The sequence below is a fragment of the Lacerta agilis genome, chromosome 13, assembly GCF_009819535.1.
Source record: "Lacerta agilis isolate rLacAgi1 chromosome 13, rLacAgi1.pri, whole genome shotgun sequence".
Taxonomy (NCBI): Eukaryota; Metazoa; Chordata; class Lepidosauria; order Squamata; family Lacertidae; genus Lacerta; species Lacerta agilis.
This window is the reverse complement of record NC_046324.1, coordinates 1,887,043-1,909,240: the sequence shown is the minus strand read 5'-3', so window position 1 is coordinate 1,909,240 and position 22,198 is coordinate 1,887,043. Positions and strand designations below refer to the sequence as shown.

The following is a 22,198-nucleotide window of genomic DNA, read 5'->3' as shown; positions in this document are numbered from 1 at the left end:
ACCTGGGACGTTCTGCATGCAAAGCAGATGTTCTACCGCTGAGGTACAGCCCTTCACCCTTTCTCTACCCCATGAAGGAATGCCTCAAAGATGCAGGTCATCTAAAAATGCTGAGTATGTTTTTGCTTCAGAATGATTGCTTAACCTCACATGCAGACTGAATATGTTAACTGGTTTAAAACACAGGTGACTGAAGAAATCCTAGTCAATTTAACCAGGCAGTAGCCTTAATACTTGCCAGGAAGTGGCGGAGTCTGCTTATCATTTCTCTCCGTTACAGATTCTTCCAGTGATTTGGAAATTGTGGGTTCCTCTACATTTTTCACAGGTGTGGAGACTGCTCCTGGCTTTGCTATTCTTTCATCATCTCTACTTCGGAGACTAAATCAAGAAAAAACAAAACTTCATTTAAAAATCTTCAACAGTAATTCCACCAAGGAAATCTAGAGAATCAAGTAGTTGTAGATTACACCCGTCATAAAAATAGTAAGCAGGTGACATTGCTCTGAGGATTTCCTGTGGAAATGTCTAGCACAGATTAGGCAAGATCCTCAGAGATGCAGGCACTAATTGCTACAGACTTCCTCACTTTTTATGTGGTGAACCTGTTTCACTCCAAACGTTTCTGGGATCCAACTCCCAACAGCCCCAGACAGCACGACGGCCAGTGGGTCAGGGATGGTAGAAATTGTAGTTCAGCAGCACCTGGAGCTCCACCACCCCCCACCGCGCCCAGGTTCCTCACTGCTGGGCTAAGGAGACAGTGCCATGCTATCTCTCAAGGGGGCTGGGAAATGGTTCTTGTGACACCCAATGGACGCCGTCACCAAAGCTGGAATTTTGCAGGCTCAAATTCCCACTCAGGCAGGCTTGTCTCTCAAGTCCAGCTTACCTCACAGGGTTGTGTTAGGAAAAATGGGAGAAACCCTGTTCTCCTTCGGAGGATATACAGAATAAACCATTTTTATAAAGTCACACAGATTTACCTCCCACCCCTCGCCAAACCTAACTTAGATATAATGAATAACTAAATAAGAGAAAACAATACTTGTTTTGATTTCCTAAACAATTGTCCCCCACCATAAATGACTAGCAAATTTCCCAAAAGGAGAGACAGAGTGCTTTCTTCGCCACCATACAATCAATCTGCTACAGCTAGATGGCACCGCTGCCTCAATATCCACACTGCAAACAGCAACAAGTCATTGGTTGGATGGCCATGCTTGAAGTCAAGCACAGATTTTGTAAACACAGCAGTTTTGCAGAAGAGGAACAGAGCTGCCACCAAGTTATCCCAGATGGGCGGGGTATAAATAATAAACTATATTATTATTATTATTATTATTATTATTATTATTATTTTGCATGGAGGGGAGGCATTCAAATACTAAGCACCAATTATTTGATTTGACATTTAAATAACCAAAAGACTATGCAGCAATGTTATTGATTAATACTGTATACACATCGAAGAAAGAGCACTTCATGCAGGAACACCTTGCGATTTTGAAAACAAATGCTAAATGCTTAACAGCTAGAAAAAGTGGCGTTTATAGGCAAAAACCATTATAATAAACACAAGGAAATACAAAAACCACAGCACAATGTTGTGGCCACTTCCTGTTCCACAGTTAAACATACTGGGGGTCCCGGCCCCATCCTGCTGCATGGTCGTTTGCTACATTCAACATTGCTACTGCTGTTGAAGCAGGAACACACATAGCATGACAACATCATTACAAAAGTAAGCTTTGTCACATTGCTTGGGGGGGGGGGCACACACGTCATCTACCCCAGGGCTGCATTTCTGAACAGTCCTCATTCTTTTTGCTGCTTGTGGTTCCACTGGAGAAACTGCACATAGAATTATTGCAGCTACTGAAATCTGAAAGGAGGACCCAACATCTGATGCCTCTTTTGACTCCCAACACCCTCTCCAACCTAACCATCTAATTTTTGGACTTCAGCTTGCTTTACTCAAAACACACAAAGCTGCCTTACAGATGAATCCCACCATTAGTCTACCAAGCTCAGCATTTATTAATTTTCTTTTTGTTTCTTAAGCATATACCTCAATGGAACCTGAGGTTCCCAGGAGGTCTCCTATCCTAGCATTGAGCAGACTCAGACCTGTTTAGCTTCAGCAAAGTGGTAGTCTCTAGTTCCTTCAGACCATACCTTGGATAAATCTTCTGATTTGTGGTGGATCTCAAAGAAAGGAGGTTGCATCTCATTCAAGCCCTGCTTAAAATACTATCTTGGCTGTTGGAAGTGGGGAGGTGAACCTGACTGCTTGAAAATGGGGGAAGCTACAGCCCTCTCCCATGGACAAGCCAATCCTTTGATCTAGAACATTTGTCTTCAGTTTGTGTGCTAGGACCCACACAAACCTAAAAAGTGAGTCACGCCAATGGGTTCACTGAATTTGCTTGCTTGTTTCAGATGATGAAATGGAGGCCTGGGCTCCCTTATCTTTAATGCAGAAGAATGGTTGAAGACTACTAACCGAAAAGGGACCCAGAGCATCTCTCAGGTGGTGAGATTTGGTCTACTGACTGTAGGCTGCCAAACCTTACTTTGCAACCATGCACTCTTCCAGGTTTGGCTGGGTTGCTTGCTTCCCAGGTGAAAGTGTGATGGCTGCTGTCCTTAAGCTGTGCAACTAAGTGATTTCTTAAAATATTGAAGCATGAAGTACTGCTTTGTCTAACAGTACTTTATCAACCTCAGCCTCTTCTCTTCCACCCACCTCTTCACAGCCTCGTAATTATTTGATGTTATTTATGTGAATGACATTTGGGAAGTCATGACTTCACAGTCCATTTGCTTTCATACCTTCAATCTGACAATGTCACAGAGAGGAAGCACATCGCAGGACTGCCAGATACCAACAGGAATAAGCTTCCACAAAGGAATGAATGGGAAGCAGCTGACAGTTGATGTACATCACTGGCAGCTCCATGCATCTAACTGCAAACCATGGTTTGGCTATTTGTGCCTGAACTTGGGGCTCACTCTTTCTCCCTCAGCCACTGCACACTCCCAATTCTCTCCCTCATTTCCTTGCTCTCACATAAACCCTAATTTTGTTGTGACAGGAAAGAAAAGCAAAATATAGTCTGTAACCCAGTTCAGATGTTAATGACTAACTGTGATTTGCACAAACAAAGGAAGTGAAGGAGGGAAATGAGACGTTTGGCTGCACCCGTTCGTGAACTAAGCCACTGTGCCTCTTAGAGACATACGTTGAGGCTGTAAAGTTTATTTTTTAATACCCCACCATGCATATGCTTTGAAAATTACTTTTTTCTTTTAATGTCATGGTTTTTATGGCCTTTGGCTACAACAGTAAGAATGACTGAGATCAATTAAGGAACAAGATGGTAGACTCTTGCAGGTAAGCAGTACCAGAATAGTGGTTCAATCCCTTCCCAAATGCACTGGACAAGGAAGCCCCAAAACAAAAAGGCAAGGTATAGCTTTCAACAAGGAAAATAAAGCTGCGGTCAAAGTTTTTTTCCTTTTAAATGTAAGAATGGCAGCTCGTCCCATTTTTTTGAACTTTCTAGTAAGCATTCAATTTTCCCAGTGTTTAAGATACATGAAGTGTCTTGACACTCTCATTGTTCCTAGGTGACAGAATGCTGTTAAAAATTACAGCTGCATTTCCCATGAGTCATCAAAGGTGTTATTTCGCTGTGCATGTGTTCTGCCAGTATTGCTTTTACTTCTAACATCTGTGCTGTGTCAGGAAGGGTTTTTTTTATATATAAAAAGGATGCTTAATGCTGCAGCATTTTAAAATAACCTTCAGTCACAAAAAGTGAAGTCAGCTTCATGTTTGTTTCATCAGTGGCAGCTCATTTCTTAACAAATTTCCGTCCTGCCAGTCAAATCCACACAATTCAGACACACAACACTTCCCAGTTAATCCTTGTACGCCTCCAGTGTCACAATAAGGTGAATGGCATCTGAGCCCTGTCCACAAGAACACTTTCTGCCTCTTTCATCAATCTGTGCCTTTTGGGAATGGTGGGCAAAAGCTCTTTTACTGGAGGAGATGGTTTCCAAAAAATGGTTCTGCCACAGATGAGATTAACTTCTGAACACCCCCAAGAACTGCCTTTTCCAAGACAAGCCATCTAGCCCAGCTTCGTGTCTCCAACAGTGGAGAGCTAGATGCCAATTTCTAATAAAACACCTAAATAGAGCAAAAAGCTGAAAGGAATCAAGACAGATGAAGAGATTTAAAAAATATTTCAGTTTTATAGCTCGCCTTTCTTCCGAAGTGGATAGCAACTCAAATATCAAATAAAAAAATGCTGAACAATCCAGAACACAGTATTTTTTACACCACAAAAACACAGCTCTGCAATAGCAGCAATTACCAACAAACCACGGTATCAGTATCTTCACAACTGAGTCTCAGATCAAGTCTAAAAAGCTATCTCTAGATGCCTGTCTCAGGCCTTTGAAGGTGAGAGAAGACAGGCTGAGGCTCACAAACAGCACCCAGGGACTACCCCGACTGCCCGCTCGGAATTCACTTATTAGAATATTTGTATAGTTGTATCATTAAAAATGTCAGTGCTGTTTGCAGCAATAAAAAATAAAACCATAAAAATTTAAACACAGACATCAATTAACCATTGTGGAATGATGTATACTTAATTGCTGGCACAGACCTGGCAGAATAGAAATCTTTTCAGCAGGCACTTAAAAAGGATGTAGGGCCACTGTTAAACACATAATAAATGTCACAGCAAGGTGATGTTGCAACACCACCAACCAGGTGTGAGCTAAGCAGGCTGCCTGGGATAGGGAGTTTCATAACCTGGGCATTGCTACCCTCTTGTGCTTTAAAACCAGGTGAATCTCTAATGATGGTGGAGCAAGGAGACGGCAGTGACCATTTTAAGAACATCCAATTGATGTGCAATCGCGGGTGCAGGGGTCCTTTGGGACCCAGAAGAAGGTGTAACAGGGGCAGGGCACGCTTATAGGCGCTTCGCCGATGCATGTGGGGGCCGGGAAAGGGTGGAAAGGGTGGTTGGTCCTTAACTGTAGAGCAGGGGTGGTTGGTCCTGTGGCCCTCCAGGTGCTGTCAGACTTCAACTCCCACAATTCCTACTTGCCATGTTGGCGGGGGTGACATCTGGAGGGCCACAGGCTCCCCATCCCTGCCACAGAAGACTTTAAAAGTAACGCCTAGCACCTTGAACTGGGTCCAGATACGAACTGCAAAAGAAATGGATCTGCAATATTAAAACATGAAATACTCTCCAAATAGCCATTTCCACCTTTAATCTGTGGAATGGTTTGTGTTAGCCCCACCCCCCTACAAAAGCAAGCACATGTGTTTGAGTGTACAAGTCAAAACAGAGATTGTATACAAGCACAAACCTGAAACCTCCTCCCTCTCAGGCTACGTACAGAAGCGTCATTACTCACTCCTGTCTCACTTGGGCTAACCAGAGCAAGTCAGACACAAACAAACAATGCAAAATTCAGGCAGTTTAAAATTTTGTAGCTAAGTTATGCCTGTGGCGTCACGTCTCTGGATTCCATTAATTGCTGCACCATGCAACTACATAGCTGGCCTGCCATGCACCTAAATACTGCGCACATATCCCCAAGCGTCTAGTCTACTATTTTGTTTAACAAGTCGATTTAAAATAGTACAAGGCTACCATCACCTGCCATTGCTGGGCTGCTGTGGAGAATGTCTGGAATGGTCTGAAGGCTCTGACCTCTGGTCAGGAGATCGTGAACGACTGCGGCGGGGCCTGTCATGTGATCGGTTGGAATGATCGGATGCCAGCGACTGAATTTCTGAAATGTCTGTTAAATAAAAGTTGTTTTTTTCCATGAAATGATTTATAAAAAATGATGACATGACCTGCCCAAAAATGGATATAAGGTTTTGCAGAACTTCTTATATGAAGTGTATTGAACCATCTACACCCCGCCCCCCACCAAATCACTTCTACTGGCTAAATTTGCATATAATGCTAAGCCATTGTGTGGGCGTGTTTAACCATGGTTTCAACAAACCACAAGTTGCCTCACAGGCCTCCTTCAAAGCTTTATCTGCTTCCCAGCTGCTCTTGCCTGGTGCTTCTGTAGCTTGGCGAGCATCTGGTATGGGATGGCCAGGGATACTATAGTTAAGCGAGACTGTTGTGTTTGAACATAAATGTTAAACTGTAGTTAAAGTAAGTGACCACCCATAAGCCAACAACAAACCATGGTTTCACATTGTGGTTTGTTTGGCAGAAAACAGGCAATGGTTTGTCTGCTGGGCTATGTTCAGATGTTGAAACAAACCACTTGTTGGTGAAACAAACCATGGCTTTGCATTATGTGTGAACTATAATTCTACTTGTGCAATATTGAGAAACCACTGATATATATTTTTAAAGGCGTGCAATTCTAATGATCAATGCTTGTACCAGCTCAAAAATCCACCCCATCTCACTTGTCTATATACACACAGCGAGTCTTGCTACATTTAACATTTTACATCTTTCAAAACAAAATAAAAAATAAAAAAGTCCTTCCAGTAGCACCTTAGAGACCAACTAAGTTTGTTCTTGGTATGAGCTTTCGCGTGCATGTACACTTCTTCAGATACATTTTACATCTTTGTGGAACTGGAATATAACAACAACCCTGTTTCTACCTTTAAAGACAAACAGATCCATACTCACCATCTCTTTCTGAAGCATTGACTGAGTGAATACTATCAGAAAGATCTGGGACATTCAGCAAAGTTGCTCGTTCATCCCTTTGAACCACCATCTTCAACTTGCCCTTTGACCTTTCTATTAGGGTCTTGGCATCTGTCAATGACATATTTTCCGTGACTGTTCCGTTTATCTGCAACAGAGCAAAAGTACTACTGATAGGAACCGAACAGAAAGTCAGCAGTTTCGCCTTGATGGCAACTTTGAAGACTAGAGGGAAAGGAAGGAAGAGACAAGACAGACAGACAAAAGCCTGGTTGAAACAAAAAAACAAAAAACAAAAAATCCTTCCAGTAGCACCTTAAAGACCAACTAAGTTTGTTCTTGGTATGAGCTTTCATGCACACTTCTTCAGATACACTCTGGCTGTGGTGGTATCTGACCAAGTCATACTCAGAACAGACCCTTAGAAATAAATGAATTTAAGTCCACTGATGGGTATGCTTTGAACATGTCTTCATTGAATAGCACACTACAGAAAGGCTGAGATGATGTGACTTGTGTTGGGTTGGAGGGGAGATGGGTGCAGTTTAAATACTCAATCCAGGGCACCGGCCAAAGGGTAGAAAACTACACAACTGGTTTATGGGAATAACAATCACACTTTGAAGCTTAACATAATCATTGCATTTGAGTACCTTAAAACACCTATAGAAGGATTACCGTAATTGCGTGACTCGACACCAAAGGAATGGGAGAACCCACCCCAGTGCCCTAATTATGTCAATGGGATTCAGAGATTTGTCAATGCTTTACACTGAATAGTTAGTAAGGGACTAATATCCACTGGCCAAGATGATTTAGCTCCTCAAGCTCTTGTCCAAAGCAAGGATGCCGTCAGGCAGTTCAGTCTTCCACATGTGGAACACCCCTACTGTGCTTTACAAGGGCTTGGCAAATGGTCCCCAACACTAGCCTTTTGCTGCCATGACTTGGCAAACAATGACATTTTGCTAAATACCAGCCATTGCCAAATGGGAAACCTCCAGGTGTTTTGGACTACAACTCCCATTGACGCCAGACAGCACAGCTGTGCTTGTTGCAGGTTGATACACAGGAGCTTACATTCACCCTGTTTTTAATCTTCTGCTCCAGTGAATCAGGATTGGTCCCTTCAAAACCATCAAGTTACCAGGAGACCGGTTGTGTAAGTGTTTAACAGGGTTCTCTCCTTCATCAAATAAAAAGGAAAAGGAAAAAAGGGGGGGACACATTTACTGTACCTTCAGTACGACGTCACCTTCCTGAATATTGCCATCTCTTGCTGCCAGACTGTCTTGGGATATTTCTTTCACAAATATGTGGCTGGCTAGGCGTAATCCATATTCTGTTTCAAATAAAAAGAAAAGAAATGCATGCCTGTCGTTAACAAGCATTTTCAGGGGCCACCACCACTGCTCCCATAAATTCAGTCTTTCTTGGTCCCAAGAATTCCCAAATGGTTTGCTGGACACAGAGAGAGCGTTGCCAGGAAATAAGATACAGTAAGTATGGCTTAATGTTTTCAAGTCAGCAGGTTGGAAGTGGTTACTCCTCCGTGCTTGAAGCGGGGTGGGGAAGGTCCTTCACAACACTGATTCCCTGCTCCCACCCTGTGCCAACATACGGGAAGAGTCAAGGATGTACTGGGGTTTCCTGATGCAGCCCACACTACAGCTAAAAGGTGGGGAACCCATAAGCATTGCTATGGCTCAGAAAGCATAAGCCCATCCCTGACCTTAACTAAAAGCATGACTACCTGAGCTTTTCCGCAGTTGAAAATATTAATGTAAAGGTGGCTTATCTAGCCCATTAATGTTTTCTCAGACTGGCAGAGGTTCTCCAGGGTCTCAGGCACAGAAGCAGTGGCATGCAGTGGCATTTTTCATTGCAGAACAGTTAGATTCCTGCATTGCAGGGGATTGGACTAGATGACCCTTGTGGTTCTTTCCAACTCTGTGATTCTAAGTTCTAAGAGTCTCCACGCATACCTTGCAATTGGTACTGTGGGGATAACAAAACTGGCCTGCCTTACAAGGCTGCTGCACAGATTAGGAGAATGTTTGCACCCGAGGCCCTTCATACACACAGTGTTGTGCTTTTTCATTCAGAAAGGCTCTCCCCATAAATGAGAACTCTCTAGTGGGCTTTCAGCTCCTTAAAATCCATTCAGGCTTTTCCAGCCATTGATAAAAGCTCTTCCCCCCTCAGCTTCCACCCCTCAGTGTGTGTGTGTGTGTGTGTGTGTGTGTGTGTGTGCACGTGCGCGCACACACACACACACAACCTCGCCACTGCTTTTCTTCAAGTATTTGTTTGATTGCCATTAGAATGTAATGTTTGTATTCAAAGAACACCTTCCTTTGTTAAAAAGTGGGGAAGGATTTAAGCAACCTTTATACTCCCAGAGGCTACATAGACACAAAGAGCAACTGCCTGTCAACCTTCTCAATAAATGTAAAAACCTGCCTTGCTGCCTCCTTTTGGGAAGGTGGCAGGAGGGCTCTCTTGGCTGACTATAAATGAGCAAGTGCACTGGAACACAGAAACAAAACAGCAGCCCCTTTGCCCCTTACTCTGTTCTGCTGCTGCCACCATGCCACCAGAAATGAAGCCATGGTTTGGCTTAAGTGTCGTGCATGAATCTGAGCTTGTGATTTGTCCCCCCCCCCCCGCCCCCTATGCTCCACACACAGCAAACCAATAAGCAGTAAGCCAAGCAAAAGCCTGGGCAACCATTCATGGTTGTTTGCACTGAGACAAACAATGGGTCCAGGCTCACACATAATGCTAAGTCAAACCATGGCTTAGTTCCTGCAATCACAGGAGCAGCTCAGCTGGGAGAGAAACAAAGCATGTCACATCATTTTTGCTTCATGAACCAGCACACTTGCATCTTCATGTTAATTCACAGTCTGTTATGTTCAAACGAAGCTTTTAAGTAGCACAATACCTCCAATTTTAGCCAAGGAAACAATCATTTGGGAGATACTACTATTACTATCAAAAGGGACACGGGTGGTGCTGTGGCCTAAACCACAGAGTCTAGAGCTTGCCGATCGGAAGGTCGGCAGTTCGAATCCCCGCGACGGGGTGAGCTCCCGTTGTTCGGTCCCAGCTCCTGCCCACCTAGCAGTTCGAAAGCACGTCAAAGTGCAAGCAGATAAATAGGGAAGGTAAACGGCGTTTCCGTGCGCTGCTCTGGTTCGCCAGAAGCGGCTTGGTCATGCTGGCCACATGACCCGGAAGCTGTCTGCGGTCAAATGCCAGCTCCCTCGGCCTACAGAGTGAGATGAGCGCCGCAACCCCACAGTCGTCCGGAACTGGACCTAATGGTCAGGGGTACCTTACTATTACTATCCTTGCTACATCCTTATCACTGCTTGTTCTCTCCCTGCAATGTTAGACCTAAGCTTACAGAGTCGTGCATCATTTGGGAAGGGTTCACATGACTTGATGTCTGTGACACTACATTCATTTTTTAAAAGAGAAAAGGTTTAGAAAAATCTGAATGTTGCCAATACAGTGTTGTACAGAAATTGTTACTGGAATGGTAGCATCCAGCTAGAAGGCAGGGAATATTGTTACCTAACTATGAAATACTTAAGTTTTGAATGGCTCTGGATCTCAAATTTGCATAATTAGTGCAGCATGCTCTGTAACTGGTATGCAAAACACTGCTGTGAGATTGACTCCCGGGTCATTAACAGGCAATCTGCAGTCTTCTGTATAATTGAGGAATGGCTGTATAGCGAGATTGTGCAAATTCATTCTTGGGAGAAGCAGCAATCAGAATAACCAAATTGTTTGCCAGCAATTTAGCAAGCTAAATTAGCATCACACTTTGTTCAGGTAAGCAAAACTCCCCAAACTTGCATTAAAAAGTTTAGATGGTAAATGGGGAAATGTGAAATAGAGGACAAATCTGTTCCTTCTTTCCTTGAAAGTTGTACTTAGCAAGAACAATTGCTGTGTCGATCCCCAAAGAAAAGATGCTTCACATTTTTGATGAGTACTTTTTATTGGGCCAGGTTAAGTAGCTTTCAGTTTGCATGAAATACTTCCTGCTGAAAGAGTACTGTGCAATCTGAAAGCTTGCTAACTTGACCCTAACCAAGACAAGATCCAAAAAGAACAGAACAGAGATGGCTTAAACACTATACAGGAGATTAATCCCATAAAGCAAAAATAAACCTCCTTCTGTGGAAGCAGACTCCCATGCCAAAGTAAGACTCCCCAAGCATTATGAAGAAGGGAAGCCTGGAGAAGAGAAGACCAAGGGGTGATATGATAGCCACCTTCAAATATCTGAAGGGCTGTCACATGGAAGATGGAACAAGATTGTTTTCCACTGCTCCAGAGGGTAGAACCTGAATCAACCAATTCAAATGACAAGAAAGGGGATTCCGACTAAACACTAGCAAGAAATTTCTGATGGCAAGAATTGTTCTACAGTGGAAAGAATGACCTTGGAAGATATGGACTCTCCTTCACTGGAGATTTTTTAAAAGGAAAGTCGGATGGCCATCTTTCAGGGATTCTTTAGCTGTCATTTCTGCATTGCAGAGGGCTGGATTAGATGACCCGGGGAGGGGGGCTGTTCTCCTCCAACTCTACAAATATACTGATTCTATGAAATGAAGGCCCACCCTCAAGTTGAAAAGTATGTGCATATATCAAAACAATGAAAAATGCTTTCTGTTTCCAAACATATTTCTGCAGATACTATGTGTACCCTTCTTTGAAGTGTAAACAGGTGGCTGCACCTCTGTTGATATAAAGGGGCTTCCATGGCCCATGAACACAGTTCAGATTCTACCAGCTCAACAACTCCAGGGAGACTTTCTCATCTTGCCTTGTAGCAGGACTAAATATGGTCATCCTCCCCAATCTGCCTTCCTCAACCTTACCAACATGTAGAAACTAAACTCTCCTATATATATATGCCAGACCTGAACCATTTCTCTCCAGAATGGCTTTTTCAAGCTAGTGGTAAGTGGCACACAAGAGAGGAGGAAAGACAACTCCCTCTTACTTCCTCTCCCAGGAAGCCAACTGACTCTCAAAGTACAACATTATGGCTGATTGGCCAGTGAAAAAAAACTCTTTGGGGCAAATGAAGAGATAAATGGAAACCTCCTATTTCCTTCTGATGCATCCTTCCCTGACCTGCTGCCCTCCGGATGTTTTGGACTACAACTCCCATCAAGCACCATGCTGATGAGAGTTGTAGTTCAAAGCACCTGGAGGGCACCAGGTTGGAGAAGACTAAGCCATACATGCAAAGCATACAAAGTTAAAAAACTTGTTTGGTTAAAACATGACATGAGGTGCAAGGTCAGGGAACACTTTCTCTTTTGAGTCCTACTGCTGAGTCACAACATACCTTCATTCTTCCTGGATTTCACCAGTGTGACTTTTGTAGGTTTTGCAGGCTGGCTGGAAGCCACCGACCTCCTATCCGACCTCGGCGATAAACTTCTTTCCCTGCTTGCACTTCGGTCCCTCACCCAGCTCTTCTCGTGCCTCCGACTCACACTTGAAGCTCCGCGGGAACTTCTGGGGTCGTGTGTATCCTCTTCATAGCTGTCCTCATCGTTTTCCGAGACCGGGTCTGGATCTGTCCGAGTTACCGGAATCTGAACTTTTTTCATTCTTCGGATTGTCTGTAATGTACAACAGCCATCCTTCACTTTCTAATAAAATGCAAACTACCTACAATGTAAATCTAGAAAGTATAATGTTTTGGACATACACATTTTGCATGCACCCTTCAGAATTTATAGTTGTGCTCATGCTAGTAATTTTCCTTCTGGCTCACCACCATAGTAGATTTCATTCTTATCTAGTGGTGGCAAACTGTTAACTGTTTTTGTTTCTGGGGGAATATTCAGGAAGAAAATATGTAATTGTTCATTTTATTCCATTTTCTTACCCCACCTTTCTGCTCCCAAAATACACTCAAGGTGGCTTAGAAAAACATTCAAACCTAAACAGTGCGTCACATTCAAAGTAGACTCTGTGTAATAAATGAATTTACATAACTTAAGTCTATTGATTTCAGTGGGTCTACTCGGAGCATGATTTAGGTGGATATCACCCAGTAAAAATGTGAACCATGGTCAATGAAACTTTATTATCAAAAAAGGCATAAAACAGCAGACTGCATTACAACAGACTGGCAGGCAAAAGGGTCACTTGCTTCCCAAAGGCCAATCCAGACTGCCTTGTCCCATCCATTCTGGGGAAGGAGCAGTAGGAGGCCAGAAGGTTATGTCCAGCAGAGTGATATCCCACTGAGTAGTCAGTCATGATTTTGCTGGGGAAACCCAGAATAGAGGTTTCCTGAATTCTGAGTAATACACAAGACCTCCCACACAGATATATTTTAGTACACAAAGATTCCTGAAAGCACAACAATAATAAACAACAATAATTCCTTCCGAAGCCCTTCCTTAATGCAAAGCAGAAGAGCCTGTACAGAATAAGGAAATAGGATAGCCAACATTTTCATTAATATTTAGATGCCAAATGGGAGCCAAAAGGTAACTCTCAGCAGACCCCTGAAATGTTACAGAACACTGGAAGAAGAGGCAAAAGAAAACAGGATGAGTGGGCATCCTGAAAGAGGATATAATAATAATAATAATAATAATAATAATAATAATAATAATAATAATAATAATAATAATTTATTTGTACCCTGACCATGTGGCTGGGTCTCCCCAGCCACTCTGGGTGGCTTCCAACAAATCTTAAAAAATATTAAAATATCACAGATTAAAAATTTCCCTAAGCAGGGCTGCCTTCAGGTATTTTCTGAATGTCAGGTGGTTGTTTATCTCCTTGACATCTGATGGGAGGGTGTTCCACAGGGCGGTGCCACTACAAGAAGGCCCACTGCCTGATTTCCTGTAGCTTTGCTTCTCGCAGTGAGGGAACCGCCAGAAGGCCCTTGGCGCTGGACCTCAGTGTCCGGGCAGAATGATGGGGGTGGAGACGCTCCTTCAGGTATACTCGGCCGAGGCTGTTTAGGGCTTTAAAGGTACTCTGGTGAGACAGTCCACGGGCAGGTAGGGTCTCAGCCTGCGTACCAGATGGAGCTGGTAGACAGCCGCCCTGGACACAGAATTAACCTGCGCTTCCATGGACAGCTGTGAGTCCAAAATGACTCCCAGGCTGCGCATCTGGTCCTTCAGGGGCACAATTACCCAATTCAGGACCAGGCACTCCCCCACACCTGCCCGCCCCCCTTCCCCCCAAAACAGTACTTCTGTCTTGTCAGGATTCAACCTCAATCTGTTAACCGCCATCCATCCTCCAACCGCCTCCAGGCACTCACACAGGACCTTCACTGCCTTCACTGGTTCTGATCTGAAAGAGAGGTAGAGCTGGGTATCACCACATACTGATGAACACCCAGCCCAAACCCCCGATGATCTCTCCCAACGGCTTCATACAGATATTAAAAAGCATGGGGGAGAGGACGGAACCCTGAGGCACCCCACAAGTGAGAGCCCAGGGGTCTGAACACTCATCCCCCACCACCACTTTCTGAACACAGCCCAGGAGGAAGGAGCGGAACCACTGTGTAACAGTGCCCCCAGCTCCCAACTCCTCTACACGGTCCAGAAGGGTGTTATGGTCAATGGTGTCAAAGGCCGCTGAGAGATCCAGCAGAACTAGGATACAGCTCTCAGCTTTGTCCCTAGTCTGTCGGAGATCATCAACCAGCACGACCAAGGCAGTTTCAGTCCCATGATGAGGCCTGAATCCCGATTGGAAGGGATCCAAATGGTCTGCATCTTCCAGGCATGTTTGGAGTTGTTCAGCAACCACCCGCTCAATCACGTTGCCCAAGAATGGTAGATTTGAGACTGGGCGATAGTTGGCCATATTGGCCGGGTCTAAAGATGTTTTTTTAAGAAGCGGTTTAATGACCGCCTCTTTCAGCGGGTATGGGAAGACTCCCTTGCAGAGGGAAGCGTTCACCACCCCGCAGAGCCCATCGCCCAGCCCTTCCCGGCTCGCTTTTATTAGCCAGGATGGGCAAGGATCAAGGAGACAGGTGGTCGGTTTCACTTGTCCAAGCAGCCTGTCCACATCCTCGGAGGTAACAGATTGAAATTGATCCCATGAAACATGACTAGACAGGATAAGCTGGCATCCTGGTGAGGTGGGAAACAGTAAAGGGCTGAAGTGCTCCTCTCCGACACACCAACTTCACTGTTCAATTGTGTGACAAAAAAACACCACAGTGTGGACTTCAGACTTAAAGAAAAACATAGTTTCATGGAAATACCCTCCTGATATTATTGCAAGGAAGCTGGTAAATGTGGGTTGAACGAGGTAACTGTTAGGTGGATTTGTAGCTGGCTGACTGACTGACTGAACGCAAAGAGTGCTCATTAAGGCTTCCTCGTCATCCTGGAAAAAAGTGACAAGCGGGGTGCCGCAGGGTTGTGTCCTGGACCCATTGTTGTTTAATGTCTTTATAAATGACTTGGATGAAGGAATTGAGAGGATGCTCATCAAATTTGCGGATGACACCAAACTGGGAGAGATAGCTAATGCCGCAGAAGACAGAACCACAATACAAAATGTCCTTAACTGATTGGAGAACTGGCACAAGCTGACAAAATGAATTTCAATAGGGACAAATGTAAGGTTCTGCACTTGGGGAGGAAGAACCAGCTTCAAAAATATAAGATGGGGGACACCTGGCTTACTAGCAGTACATGTGAAAAGGATCTAGGGGTCTTGGTAGACCACAAGTTGATGCAGTGTGATTGGGGGGGGGGGAGCTAATACTATACAAGGCTGCATCACAAGAGAAGTGAGTACCACTCTGTTCTGCCTTAGTCACACCACACCTGAAATACTGTGTCCAATTCTGGGCACCACAATTTAAGAAGGATATTGACAAGCTGGAATGTGTGCAGAGGAGGGAGACCAAGATGATCAAGGCAGGGTCTGGAAACCAAGCCTTATGAGGTGCGCTTGAAGGAGCTGGGTATGTTTAGCCTGGAAAAGAGGAGACTGTGAGGAGATATGATAGCCACCTGCAAATATCTTAAGGGCTGTCACATGGAAGAGAGAACAAGCTTTTTTTTTTCTCCTGCTCTGGAGGGTAGGACTGGAACCAATAGCTTCAAATCACAAGAAAGGAGAATCTGACTAAAGATCAGGAAAAACTTTGACAATAAGAGCGATTCAGCAGTGGAATGGTCTTCCTTGTGGTCATGGACTCTCTTTCCCTGGAGGTTTTTAAGCAGAGGATGGTCATCTGTCATAGGTGCTTTAGTTGTGATTCCTGCATTGCAGGGGGTTGGACTAGATGACCCTTGGTGTCCCTTCCAACTCTATGATTCTAATTACCCCTGAAAGGGAGGGAAGAGAATGCAGAGATAAACATGAATGAATATGTGGGTCGGTTAGTTACATGTGCTTAAGCTTAGAATCAGCAGGGCATGGGAACCGTAAGTCTGTGCTAAAGGCTTCATGGGCAAGATTGGTCTTGAGGAAGGTTTTGAAAGTAGTAAGAATGATGGTGTCACACAGGTGTTCTGCGAAGAATTAGGACAGCTTCTCTCCCCTCCCCACCCCCGGCACCTCACTGAACACTTAAGCCTTACTTGCCTTAGGCAGTGTGGCCAAGCGTCAGGGATGAGGGGAACTGCAGTCTGGCACCACAGTCGCTCCCCATGGTCTAACGAAAAGCTTCACTTGCACCATTGTTTTTGAGAGACAATGGCATCTCTATAGAAGCCAGTTTGACAATGCTCTATGATTTGAAGATAGGTTCTTGAATGCTTCTGAAACAAAAGCATTCTAAATTCTGCAGCAGAACAGGGAGACCATCGGGGCTTATAGAATCCTGCCCTGCTATAAAAGAATACTTTTAAAAATCAGAACTATTGTCTTATCCATATGCAAAAATATGCCAACTTAGTTTATTAAAAGACTGATCAGCTAAGGTTGCAATCCTAAGCACATTTTAATGGGTCTTACTTCCAAGTAACTTAGTGTAGATCTGTACTGCAAAATTTCTTTGACAGCCCTCTCTCCCTCTCTGATGGAGTTGTGGTAGGGAGATGCATTGCACTGTGCTGTGTGATTGCTTTTGTCTGGCTATAACCTGCATTTGATCTCCTAATAAACTTGATTGATGACTGATTGATATACCTTATCACAGTAGAAGAAGGTGGCTGATAAGCTGTTTAAAAAACAGCACAAAGTTGTCTAAGATCCCCAGATACATCCAAGCACACCATCCTTACCACAGTCCTCAATGAAGTTTTTCTCCACCCACCCAAAAACGGAAGGGGGCATTCTCAGCTTCTGAGAAAGGACAAAACATATAAAAGAATCCCATAATCTACAGACACTGCAACTTCATCAATATTTCAATGCTTGACAAGACTGCTGGAGTGGAAAGTGGCTTAGTCTCTCATAATGTGCTGTGTCAATAGGCATGCGATACAGACCTTTGTAGTATCATTGGCAAGCCATCAAAACAAAACAAAAACCTGCTGCAGAGCAACACATTTGTCCTCAAAACTGAGGAATTCAACTTTCTTTCTTTCAGACTGAGAAAAGCACAAAGCTGTTTTTATGATCAAACGTAATTCTGAGGGTTAACAATATTCTTTGTGTACTCCAAAGTATGGTGTAGGAATGTGCATGGTGTTCTCTAGGCCAGGAATGTCCAACAGGTAGATTGTGATCTACCGGTAGATCACTGGACGTCTGTGGTAGATCACCGGTAGATCAGTGGCTCCCCCAAAGAAGCTAAAAAACGTTGTCTCCCCTAAAAAAAACAACAACCTCAACATCTTTGCCCTGCATTCCTAAAATGACCTAAAAAACCACCAAAAACAGGGCTTTCCTTCCTAAAAAAAGCTCAGTGTCGCTTTCCTCCTCCCTAAAGAAGCTCAACAACATTTACGTGAACCCCAAAAAACAAGACTTTCCTTCCTACAAAAAAGCTCAAGAACTTTGACCTGAACCCCCCAAAAGGGTTTTTTTTAACTCTGTGAGTAGATCACAGTCTCTTGGGAGTTGGTCACCCCTGCTCTAGGCAACAACCAAGGGTTTTTCAACTTCCATGAGGTTAAGCAGGGGTAAGAGGTTAAGAAGGGGTAGCTTAGCCTACAGTTTATGATCATCTGCCTCAGACATTGCTTACATGAAAATTGTCAAGTGACCTAGTGAGCTAGATAAATAATCTGCATCATGCACGTGAGACTTACAAGCAAAACAGGACAGGGGGAAATGATCCATGCAGAAAACATTGCCCAGAGCTACAGGTGACACTTGCAGAGATTCATGCACAAACCCCTTTTACCCTTAGGCAACCCCACTCCTGTCTGCAAATATATAATCTGCCACATACTACCCAACACCTCTTACTAGCAGTAATATTGTTTGGGTTTCAAGCTCAGGCTTAAACTTAAACTAGTCACAGGCAGCAGCAAAGATACTATCAAGCTCAACCTACTGACTCAAGTCAGCCATTAGACTGCCAAATCACAGGTTGCTGTGAAAGTTTAAATTGGGCAGACTTATAGCTAGTACTAACCAAGACTGCCTACCAACTACAGTCTGAAAACCTACTTCATCATGAAAAACCAAAAAGGAAGAGAAGGAAACCAGCGTGTCAGAAAAGAAGAGGAAGCACACGAGCTCAAAGCATACTTTTGACCCTCCAAACCATTGTTTAGTGTAGGCCTACTTTGCTGCCTCTACCCCAGCAGAACACTTCAAGGTGGTCCATACGCTACTGGCACCTGTATAGGTGGTTGGAGTCTAGGACTAAGTCTGAAGGTCAAGAGACTTTCTGTTCTTTGCTTCCCAGGCACGTTGAGGATAACAGGTCTACCCCTGTAGTGAGCTAGACACCATGACAGATGCAGCTTGAAGTGAAGTTTTCAATGTCATGATTTGTAGGATCAGTTTCAGTTTTTGCAGCCTGGTTACTCTGACAAAATGTTTGCTAGTCATGGGGAATGACTGGGTGGGTCCTGGGTGCAGTGAATGTGTCTTTGCATGAGGGGATGGTGACTCTTGCCTTGAAGGAGGTGGAGGCAAGGTACCTGACAGGGTCACAGTGGCAGAGTTGCAGGCCTTCTCGGAGGAATCAGATTGCCCAGACCCATTGCAACCTGGGTTCAGCCCAGGCTCAGGATGGAATTGGCCTTGGTCGCCCTGATGGAGGATCTTATTGGAAGAGAGACCTGGCTGCTTCTACTTCTCATTAGCTTTTGAGATCACTGATTATGGTTATCCCCCAGGACAGCCTCTCGGAGATGCGTATCAGCTGCACAGTTCTGCAGAAGGTCCAGTCTTATCTCAAGGGACAGGTGCAGAATGCAACGTAGCATGAGGGTTTTCTCAGCCCCCTGGTTCTTGAGGTAGGAGGTGAAACAGGTAACTATTCTGTCCCCAATGCTATTTAACTTCTATATGACACCAGTGGGAGTAGGCATCAGGAGGTTTGGAGTGAAGTGGGAGGCAATGAATGATAGGCGTGCCTGGCGTGCTCTGGTCCATGGGGTCACGAAGAGTCGGACACGACTGAACGACAACAACAACAACGTCTGAACTGAGAATGGCTGTGCAGGGCCTTGACCGGTGCTTAGACCCAGTGGTGGGCTAGATGTTCTAACTAACTGAGTCTGAATCTGGGAAGACAGAGGCTCTGTGGATCCATGAAGTTGGTAAGTTGTCTGCCCTGAAGGAGCAGGTGCAAAGTCTATGGATGCTACGACATCACGCTGTGCCACTGGAGGCAAAAGTGTCCTTTGTGACTAAAAGTGTTTTTCACTAGCTTTGACTAGCAGAACAGCTATGGCCATTCCAGGATTGGGATGACTTGACCACAGCAATCCATGCACCAGTAACCTCATGATGTTATTACTACAATGCGCTCTATGTGAGGAACAATGAATGTGTTACGATTTTTCACACAATACAGCATTACAATTGTTTACCACAAGGCAGACTGATCTATTGCTGATGATAGGTTGTTTTGCAGATTTAAGAAAAAGCTATCTATGCACTCTGTCTGAAAGAATAGCAGGAATCAATATAATTGCACCATGCAGTGGCAAATAGTATGTGCTGAGAATGAAGGAAAAAGCTGCTTGTTGAGGCATGAGAGGAAAGTAAAGCCATTTAATACCTAGGGCATATGAAAAGCTAGGCACAATTCTGCCTTGCTATGAAGACAGACTGAGGAGAAGCAATGAATACTGGGAACCTGAGACTTTGGGGATGGGTACTGAGGCCTTGCCCTCAGTGCTTACAGTTCCTTCGGTGATCTACAGAAAAAGGGGACACTGAGGACAGGATACTGCAGCCTCGGTCAATCTAGTGTCTTCCATATGTTTTGGACTACAGCTCACACCAGCCCCAGCATGCCAAGTTTGATCATGATCCAACACTCTGCATTTTAGCTTCTTCTCCTACAGCATCTCATATCCATCTTTGGATATATGCCTCTTCACGTTCTCTCCAGTGTTGTTTGCTCACTGCATCCACACAAGCCCTGCTGTTCGTTTTAGATTGTTCACCCATTGATAGGTGGACATCCCCTTGGTCTTTTAAAATGGTATACTCTCCACACCATCAGCGCTTTATCGCACTTGAATAGTTGTTGTTTTTTGTCACATGCCCTGCTTATGTGTATTTTAACATTTTAGCTAAGAGTACAAAATCCAAAGCACAAACGAATGAAAATCTTAAACCTGATCAGGTTTCATCTGGGAATGGAGAAAGGTCTGCAGAGGAATTCTATGTGAACTCTGCATTTTCAGAATTCTGCGAAATACCTAGATATCCAAGATGGAGTTTGCTTGGTTTGCACAACAACTCTAGCACAGTGCCAGCTGTAGAGCACCAGTAGCACATCCCAATGGATTGCTTATTTAAGCCTTAAGACATTTTTGCACATGTGCTATCCTGCTTGTCAATGCTGCCAAGGAGCAGAGTCACAGAGAGCCTTGTGTGGGCACAGTTTAGACCTAGACCCACTTTGCTCAGCAACACTGCCTTCAGACAATTTGTCCTGGAATGCTAGCTCTGCAAAGCAAACACATTCCTTTCCTGTTTCCAGCTCCCCTGCCTGAATCCTCAAAGCTCCACCTCGCTGCTTCAACTTTGAACCCGCAAGTGCTGATAAACAGCTCAAACATGCACACCTGTGCCAAAAGGTTTAGAAGGCACAGTGATGTCTCTGCACTGCTGAACATTTTGTGCCTCTGTTCCCAATAATCTTAAGTTCTATAGGTAAAAGTAAGGTAAAGGACCCCTGGGTGGGGAGGTCCAGTTGAATTAGACTATGGGATGTGGTGCTCATCTCTGCTTTCAGGCCGAGGGAGCCAGTGTTTGTCCGTAGACAGCTTTTCCGAGTCATGTGGCCAGCACCTGATATGGAGCAGGAAAATGAAAATCCCAACCCTCTCTTTCACTCTATGCTCCCCCACTCATCCATTATGGAGACAGGCTGAGCAATGGGCCCAGACTGCCTCTTCCAAAGATTGGCCTTTCTCCCTGTTCCTTCACGGCATGCTGGCCACATGACCCAGAAAACTGTCTGTGGACAAACGCCGACTCCCTCGGCCTGAAGCAAGTTGAGCGCCTTTGACTGGACTTAACTGTCCAGGGGTCCTTTACCTTTACCATTTTACTCCCAAGAGTATTCTTTAGCTGCTGTTCATTACTAGGCAGCAAATGCAGGAGGAAGTTCAGGGCTACAATCAGTGGATACCATGGGAGGGCTAAGCATATCCCCTGTGGCCCCAGCTAGTAAGTAATCAAGTCTGCTTTAGGGTTTCATTCCTCGCCCCCGCCGCTAAAATGCCTAGAGAAGTTCAAACACACATAGCTAACGTCTTTTAGCAAAAAGTTATTTAAAAAGTTTTGTGCTATTGTATGATAGATGTCAATGAACCCACCATCAAGGCTGCAATCATTTTGTTTGAACAATTCTGGTATATGAATACTTTGCGCACACATCTAGGAGTATGGAATAAAGCACCAACTTACAATTTTGGCATTTTTACCACTTTTCCTCAGCTGCTGAACAGCAAAAGCATGCTCCACATTATCCATAGAAACACCATTGACCATTGCAACACGGTCATTCTCCCTGGAAAAAAATTAAAATAAGTAAAAAGCTTGTTGGTAAAAGAGTAAAGAAAAAGCCTTGAAGAAAACGAGCAAAGCTTACTATTACTATGCTATATAGCCACTCCAACAGAGGTGCTTTGTGGATGCAGATCTTCTCTTCCACAAAGTTATCAGAATCAGTTTTGTTCGTAATATGCATCATGTGCTTCTACATTTCTGAAGTTCCTTTTCTATATTTTAAAAAGTTGATGCCACCAGCTCTGAGACTACAGACACACTTCCCCATCCCATAAACATTGTTAAGGGGGAGGAAATGGGCCAGCTGCAAGAAGACTGCACAC

General features: G+C 44.2%; 1 protein-coding gene across 6 annotated transcripts in view; it reads right to left on the bottom strand.

Annotated features, from left to right (window-relative positions):
* Positions 1-22,198, bottom strand: part of TJP1 (tight junction protein 1) — a 257,369-nt gene that overhangs the window by 39,871 nt on the left and 195,300 nt on the right. For all 6 annotated transcript variants that reach the window (XM_033166577.1, XM_033166579.1, XM_033166574.1 and 3 more), the window contains 6 exons: positions 21,774-21,876; positions 12,112-12,391; positions 7,970-8,073; positions 6,711-6,879; positions 5,697-5,841; positions 239-381 (listed from right to left, as the gene is read on the bottom strand). In XM_033166577.1, the coding sequence (XP_033022468.1) occupies positions 239-381; positions 5,697-5,841; positions 6,711-6,879; positions 7,970-8,073; positions 12,112-12,391; positions 21,774-21,876 (944 nt within the window). The remainder of the gene's footprint in view (positions 1-238; positions 382-5,696; positions 5,842-6,710; positions 6,880-7,969; positions 8,074-12,111; positions 12,392-21,773; positions 21,877-22,198) is intronic.